Below are 8600 nucleotides of genomic sequence, written 5' to 3'. Positions count from 1 at the left end.
GTATTGACGAAAGCACAAAAGACAAGAAAACAGTGAACATTGACCAAACGATAAAGTCACAAGATGTGCCGTTCAATAGTGATGCCCTCTACACAGCAACTGGAACCGGTTCCTGAATTACGCAATCTTGTATACTACGTTCCGACAACATTGTTTTAAGTATGGGTTCCAAGCAGAGACCTTCCATATAAGTTCTCTGATCTGAGTGATGGGTATTGACAAATATCCAGAATTATTACTATTTATAATAAACTAAAAAAAGCAAGCAACGGCACTTGGTTATCTTAAAAAGAATTAAAAAACTCGTTAAACTTAATCACTTACATAAATGAAGGGGCGATGAATATAGTTCGTTAAGAATATCAACCAAAAGGGCAAGCAATTAAAGATATATAAAACAAAAACAGTTTTAAACTCTAGTATTTAAAAAAGCCTTGTATAGTATTAAAAAAAGAATCTAAGACATTTGTATACTACGTCCCGCAGACATTATCCCAATTGACACATGTAAACAAAGGTAAGCCCATACCGCAAGTCTTCTTCAACCTTATCAAATCAGGATTTGTGTTGCTGTTCCATGTTACATCGATCTTTTATTATTGGGAAACGGGTAAAGAATAAGAAACTTTTCGACACTTTTATTTGAATAACCAACTGGATACCGGTTTTTAACTTCACAATACCTAGGTAGGCTAAAGCCATTTTGTGGTAGAAATTTTTAGGCTAGTGCGAAAGCCAATAGGTAGGTACCTAGCCTGTAGGTAAGGCTACGGTAGGCTCGTTGGTACCTACCCTAATGATTCGACTCTCAACCGGGCCTAAACAAGCCAAATAGTTTTTAGGTTTATCTGTAACTACCATTTTACCTGCACCCCCATCAGTGTATGTGGTGTCTTAGCTAAGTTAGCTATTTAGCCTTATAGTTAGGATATGACACTGTAGGTAGGTACCTAGCCTATAGTTGATGAATCCTACTACTACCTACTAGGCTATAGTATAGCCTATATACCTAGTAGTTAGCTAGGTAGTTGACTACTTTTGAGTGCAGACCAAAACTGCCTTGAAAACATATTTTACAAAGAGCTCACATGCTTATTTTAGTTCGTATGGGGCTTTTGTATATCACATTATGTTGACGAAACTTCAGTCTTTTGAATGGTATGCTTAAAGGGTAAACAACCGCATGGACTGGCCCAACACACCGATGGTCACGGATGGCCACCCTCCAAAAAAGTACTTAGCCTATAACGCGTCCTGACACCGGAGATGGGCATCAGTCGCGGCTTGTTGTTGGTGAGGGACGGTGCTAAAGACCTCTAGTCTCCTTCAAAGTAGGTATACCTAGTATAAGTATTTTCTCCAAAGTTAGAAAGTAAGGCCAAATTTAAAGCATTAAACAGAGGGTAGTGAAAAGGGTGGCCAACGCAGTGCAAATCTCACCAGAACGCTTTCAAAATTTTTACTTACGCTTAAATAGGGTAAAAAACTGCATGGTACAGGGGTGGACCATGTACGATCAATGTGTACAACCCCAAGAAAAGTACATTATAACGCGCCCTGACACTGGAGTAGAGGTCTTTAGCTCCGTTTCTCACCAACAACAAGTTGCGACTGATGCCCATCTCCGATGTCAGGACGCGTTATAATGTACTTTTTATGGGGTTGTTCACGTTGATCGTACATGGTCCACCCCTGTACCATGCGGTTTTTTACCCTATGTTAGAAGATTGACACCATCTCGATGTTTGTGGAATCGCTTGTGTCAACAAACTTCCCATTTCCTGTGATAAATCTGCACACCACTTGTACCCATAGACGCTGGGGCACTTTCATCACAACAATCGGAACACGGTCAGTGAGCACGACGTTTTTAAGGAAACTACTGTTTTGGTAGAAGAAAACGACGAAGCGTGCAGCGTGCGCTGGATAATTATTTAAATAAATAGTAAAACATCAATATTTTACATATTTATGATGAAAATATTTGTTATTGAAAAAGTAACTCGATTCTGACTCAAATTTAAGTAATTATTTTTCGGAATTAGAACGTTCTTTTAAGTCCTGTATTATGACGTCACAACATCTTGACTTTCGTACCTATTGTAAATGAATTGCTATACTCAACTTTCTTGCAGAACAGTTTACCAGTTATTCATGCAGATTGTTATCAGCTATTCATGTAATTGTTATAATCGTAATGCGCATATATATCTTTATTATTTACTTTTTGGATATATGAAGATGTTTTACTGCCGATTACTGCCGTAGTGTGACGCAATCGCTTTCGCTTTCCTGGGCCTCTGTCTGTTTTCGCACCATAAGAAATTAATGGGCCCGAATTTGCAATGACCAGAAAGTCGTTAAAAGAGGAAAGTTAGCATTGAAGAGCATATGTTTTGATTGAGAAAAATACAAATTTATACAATAGCCAGCTTGTAAAAAATACTTTATTATTAAAAAAACTTGATTGACAACTAAGCAGAATACCTACTATGGGTTTCAGAGACAGTGTAAGCACGTTTTTTGGCAATATTTCTGTAACGAACACTTGTATCAGAACGAGATTTTGATATACTGTATTACACCCAGTGCCGTAATTTATAAGGGTATCGTGAATCATTAATCGTAAAGAATAACGACACTTGTCCTTGTACCAAGAGACAAAATTCCATTATCCAGAAATGGATACGAACAAGCGTAAAAAGCTCCACCTACCCTCTCCCCCCACCTCCACCACCACCCCTTTCCTTCTTCCTTCCTTCACCTTCCTTTCTCTCTCTCTCTGTTGGCAATAGGTATGTGTTCACCCTCCAAACTGGGTATAAGACTTACACAAAACGTGGAAATTGGTGAAATTAGCCTATGTATTGAAAGTATATATACATAAATATTAAAGCAATTTTATCATTATAGCATTACTATGACAACTAGAATTCATGGAAACAGTTTATGATAATGCATCGGCGTATGTGTGAAGCTCCACTAATGTGGCAACAATGATTTTGCCATTCTTAGCATGCAAACATTAAAGGTTACAATTATTTCTGGCATACAGTTATTAAAAAAATCAAAATAGTACTAATATAGACTTAAATCAATGAAAAGTGCTAGCAAAAAAAAAAAAGTATATATATAATCCACTAATCGTCGTCTGCTCGCAATGGTTTTTGGCAGCCAGATGTACGACAAGGTTAGAAACATTGGATTGTATCTACTTTAGAAATATCTGTAATTTTTCGGGGTAATTTAGTTGCAGAAAAGCGATAATAGACATGAATTAAATAAACATTTTGAAATAACAAAGTAAAGTTGAACTAAATAATGAGTAAAGTAAACAATTAAGGGAATAAAACTTTGCGGTGATGTCGTCTGCTGCTCGTAACTGTGTTTGTGGAGTGAGCGCTTAGGAACCAGGAACAGCAACTTGTTTAAAGTGCAATGTGGAGGGAATTGAGACCAAAATGTGTATAATAACAATCAAATAAGCACTGTGGAGTTTCAGTTGTGATGGCAGTAAGGATAAAACCACCGATTATAAGGTAAAAATGAATTCAGTTTAAACCATGACCCCGGGAATAACAATTTTCATACTTTCACTAATATAGGCAACAAAATGTTGTTTTATTGTGCTGATTATAACTGCAATCTTGAGTAAGATCAATAAACGTTACGTATACGCTAACATTGTTCAAATGAGTGCTGGGAAGGCTGGGAAAGATGGTGGCCATCCGTGACTAGACCGGCTAGCCACACGATCACCGCCATATTGGATTTCAAAACTGCCTTGAAAACATATTTTACGAAGAGCGTCACATACTTGTTTTAGTTCATATGGGGCTTTCATATATCACATTATGTTGATGAAACTTCAATCTTTTGAATGGTATGCTTGGAGTTGTAATTGTATTCTTGTTTCACCAATTAAATATCGAGTGAATAAGACCCGGCCAGCGTGATGATGGTGGATCGTCCGTGATTGTTTACCCAAGTTGTAATTGTATTCTTGTTTCACCAATTAAATATAGAGTGAATAAGGCCTGGCCAGCATGCTGACGATGGATTGTCTGCGGTTGTTTACCCTACTCTTGGTTTAATTTTTATGAAAGTTTCAACACAAAAGCTGGAATTATAGTTTATACAGGATGCAGTACTGATCTTTCATCTTTTACTAATGAACTGTATATACTGCATTAATTGATTTATTGTACATGCTTATAAAATGTACATTTTCTAGACTATGCTTGGACATATTTAGGTATGCAGTAGATTATATATATTATGAATTCATATTTATTTTTTAATGTTTGAAAATGTATTCCAGAAAAAAGGCAATGAATGCAAATGCACAAGAAAAACCAGCAGAGGAACACACAACAGACAAAAAAACAATGAATGCAGATGCAGAAGGACCCCCATCAGAAGAGAAGTATAGTTTCATATTACCATTATTTGATTGACCAATTTGTAGATTTTCATGTAAATTGAAAGGTGAAAATTTATTCATTATTTTCATTAGCTCATTAATTTTTGTACGGTTATGTTAGAAAAAAATTAAACTTTTACTTTAGGTTACTGCTTTACTTGCAATGATAGGAGGACTTATAAATCAAAGAGGAATTTGGGACTTAAACCTCATTTAATAGGTAAAACTCATTTAGTAGATTAACTGAATTAAAAATTCATGTTATTTTGACTAAGCATCATAATTTTGTTTGTTATGGGATGCTAGGATTGGGTTTTTTATAGACTATTTTTCAGAGTTGAGAGTAGTAGATGTAATGCAAGAATTGTCTGTAGACTGAATTTGCATGAGAGCATTACGACTGAACTCAAATTAAGATTGTTTTAAAATATTGTTCATAGGATTACTGTGAAGCCAGATTTGGAATGGGTACTTTTATATTCTCAAATATGATTTGGAATAGCATTAAATCATTAATACACAGTATAATTGAAGTGAAGTGAAGCTATTTTATCATGAGAGATGATGCCCTTGAACAAAGAATATAGTTTTAGTTGTACTGTATGTAGTTTAACTCATAATTCCAAGTCGTGAAAAGCACGAAATCTGGTTTGGCATTACTGTCAATGTGCTTGCCTTTATTAGCCCTATTCTTGCCATTAGGTTAGGCTGGTTAAAGTACTCTATATTTAACATTGATGACCTGTAGATGTTAGAATATTAAGAATAAGCCTTTCACAAACAGACAGTTCTTGTCCTTCAAATTTAAAACTTGTTCTTTTGTGTTTGGATACAGCAAGATGTATTGAGGAGCTGCTTTTACTTTGTGTATCACATGTCTCTGTAGAGGCAGATAAATCTAACAGTCTCATTTCTTAACGACAGGGAGCTCAGAATGTAATAAGACATTAAATTTTGTTTAGTGCATCCTTTCATATTCTTTAAAATTTCTTGTGATTAAAAAGACATATACCTAATATATCAGTGTGCAACGTTATAGAGTAGGTTGTAATTACCGTAAATTGTACTTTAATTTCCCAACGTTTATACATAAGAAGTTTACTAATATTTTTAAGGTGGGGATATGATTTATATCCAGAAAGGAGAGGAGAGAAGTACAAGCCTTCTTGGACCAAGATTGCATGGTTTGGAGAAGGAAGAGAAAATTCGGACAAGTTTAAATGTGAAAAAAATGTATGGAATTGTGTTCAAAAGAGTAAGTCATGTCTCAACTTTTATCTTTCCCATCTCTTTCTTTAAGGCTTTTTTGGGAAAATTTTTGTGATACAGTGGTACCTCGAGATATGAAAGGCTCAACTTATGAAAAACTCGAGATACGAAAGCTGACACGAAAAATTTTACTGCTCTACATACGAAAAGTTTTCAGGATACGAAAGGTTTCTGAAAGTCCGAGATTCGCCCGATAACAATTTTGAAACTCGCGCCGCGCGCCGCCATCTTAGTTCTAGTAGACTCGCCACCATCCTCCTGCTCTCCCATTGGTTCCTGATGCTAGCCAAGCCATGAGATCCTTCTCTCCTATTGGACAGCATCCCTCCCATCATGCATCTTATACGTACGTACGTGGTGGTGTCCCTACCCCGGCCACCTCGTACCAGAATCTTTATCGTACGCATGCGGCATTCGTTCGGTCCAACGATTTCGTTTAGTATCGTAAATTCGTTAGTGATTTCTTTGTGCTACTTTATCGTGCTGTGAGAACCTAATTAGTATACGTACTACATACGTAACTTAATTACGTACAGTACATATACATAGTCATGGGTCCCAAGAAAGTTGCTGAAGTTCACAGAAAGAAGAGAATGCTTTCTATGGAGACAAAGATGGAGATAATAAAAAAGTATGAAGCTGGCTTGTGGTTGAGTGTGATCGCTAAGGAATACAGCCGAAATTCGTCGACGATAGGCACCATCCTTAAGCAGAAGGAAGCCATGAAAGCAGCTACACCTTCCAAGGGCGTGACTATTTTGTCCAACAAGAGGAGCCATGTGCATAATGAAATGGAAAGGCTGCTTCTTGTATGGATCGAGGAAAAAGAAATCGATGGCGATACGATAACCGAGACGGCAATCTGCCAGAAGGCCAGCGCTATTTTCGGTGATTTGATTGCCCAAGCCGAAGACGACGGCGGAGAGGGGACATCAACGGCAACCCCAGAGTTCAAGGCTTCTCATGGGTGGTTCGAAAAATTCCGTAAACGGACTGGCATCCATTCCGTGGTGAAGAAATTGAAATTACGTAAAGTATAAAAAAGTAAAAAGAAATGTAAAAATAAAAAAAAAGACAAAAATTGTATTTTAAGTTTTTTGTAAAGTTAGGTGTTACAGTTTTGTTAATGTGTTTTGTAAAGTTTAGTTTGTTTTTCTGACTTTTTTTATGTGTTTCGTAAAGTTAAGTGTGCGTATCTGCCGTTTGTCCTCCTCCTCCTCTGCCGCCACTTTCGGAGATAGACTCACTCGAAAGGTAAGCTTCCACATTTTACGTTACAGTAATAATATTTCTTGTACACTAATATACACTTTATTTACAGGTTTTGCATTTTTATTGTTAAGTTACGTATTGAATGGTCCAAATTGTTGTAGTATTTCATTGTTTATAGGTCAATTTAGCTTTATTATGAAATTTACTGGGGTGTTTTTGGAGGGCTTGGAACGGATTAGCCATTTTACATGTAAAATATGGTCCAAGATACGAAAACCTCATGATACGAAAGGCGCCTCGCAATGGATTAATTTCGTATCTCGAGGTACTACTGTATGTTGTAATACATTAATTATTAAAGTAGGCTAGGAGAGTAGTCTATTAAAGATGCGGTAAATGTAGAAGCAGTATGACTGTGACCAAATGGGAGGCCCAGAAAATAATGGAGATAGGTTGTAGATACATAATGACTTGATGGAAGGGAATTCAGGCAGAAAGGTAACGTAGAGAGGAGATCGGGCAAATATAAATAGAAAATATGAAGTAAAAACGTATATGAATAAACATAGATTTGTAATTCTCTTTTATGGCTTTTGCTTTTATTACCCAATATTGTGATGAGAAATTTTTGTATGTTGTAATTTTTTGTAATTATCATAGCCGTGTTGCTGGGAAGGCTTATGGTAGCCCATACTAAAAGGTCCTTTGCAATGTCCCTTCAACTCCTGTTGCATAGCTGTTACCTACCTGGTATTTAATTTTTCCCTTTCTGCCTGGTGTTTTCTCACTAGACTGTCCAATTTTGTATCTTTCTCCATCTTCAAATCCTTTGGTTTAGTCATATGAATCATGAGATGCAGTTCACTTTTGGTTAGACTACTTCATACTGTATAATAATAATGCCCATGCTTACTGCAAGCTCATGGTTTTCCCTAGATATTTCAGTGTTTGCCGGTTCTGTACTGCAGTCACTTTTGATGACAAAAGACCTTGTGGTTTACATGACAAATTTAGAATTTTCCTTGATCTACTGGTAATTCAACTTTATATGCAGGAACTTTATAAGGCAAAATTTTTGTCATAACCAATATGTTAGATATTGTAGTTTTCTCTTAAACTGTATCACACAAAGACATAACTAAGGCCTTATTGAGAGACGATTATTGTTTTGTATTTGTAGGTCCTGCTGTGAAACTGATGTTGTCAGCATTAAAATCGTCTGGATGGTAAGTCATCGTAAGTCATCTGCTTTTATGGAACATTATTCACTTTCATCTTAGTCACAGAAGTGTTGTGTGTGATCAGCTGAAGTACTTGTTGAATTCATCAGGTCTTAATGTTGCACAAGATATGGTATAAAAAAAAAGGCTTTATTTTTGAAGGTATATATGTGACATGCAAACAGTTACATGATGGCTAGGATTCCAGTGTACAGTATAACTATAAGTTGTCTTCTATAATGATTAATGGTCTGTCACTTTTTAAAAAGATTTGTTATCAATCAGATTATATATATTAGGTCTCCATAACAGCAACAAGCACCCATATGTGCCATGTTAAAATTTTGTAGTTATGACACTTTTTTTATGATTTATGGTGAACTCATTAGAAAGTTGAAAAATGGATGACCATGATGATCATCAGAATCTTTAAGGGTTAATGGTTCATGTGTAAGTTATGCTTTTGTTTGTGTAAG

General features: G+C 36.1%; 1 protein-coding gene across 3 annotated transcripts in view; it reads left to right on the top strand.

The window, feature by feature from the left end:
* The first annotated feature begins 348 nt into the window (after positions 1-348).
* The window catches only part of LOC135226483 (mitochondrial inner membrane protease ATP23 homolog), a 10657-nt gene continuing 2405 nt past the window's right edge, over positions 349-8600 (top strand). Inside the window, exons 1-4 of one of the 3 annotated variants that reach the window (XM_064266095.1) lie at positions 349-517; positions 4322-4426; positions 5539-5678; positions 8085-8130. In XM_064266095.1, coding sequence (XP_064122165.1) covers positions 4332-4426; positions 5539-5678; positions 8085-8130 — 281 coding nt within the window. In that variant the 5' untranslated portion in view covers positions 349-517; positions 4322-4331. Of the gene's footprint in view, positions 688-4321; positions 4427-5538; positions 5679-8084; positions 8131-8600 lie in introns of all 3 variants that reach the window. The other 2 variants (XM_064266093.1, XM_064266094.1) reach the window with 2 other exon arrangements.

Source organism: Macrobrachium nipponense, chromosome 14, assembly GCF_015104395.2.
Source record: "Macrobrachium nipponense isolate FS-2020 chromosome 14, ASM1510439v2, whole genome shotgun sequence".
Taxonomy (NCBI): Eukaryota; Metazoa; Arthropoda; class Malacostraca; order Decapoda; family Palaemonidae; genus Macrobrachium; species Macrobrachium nipponense.
This window is presented reverse-complemented; position numbering and strand designations above follow the sequence as displayed.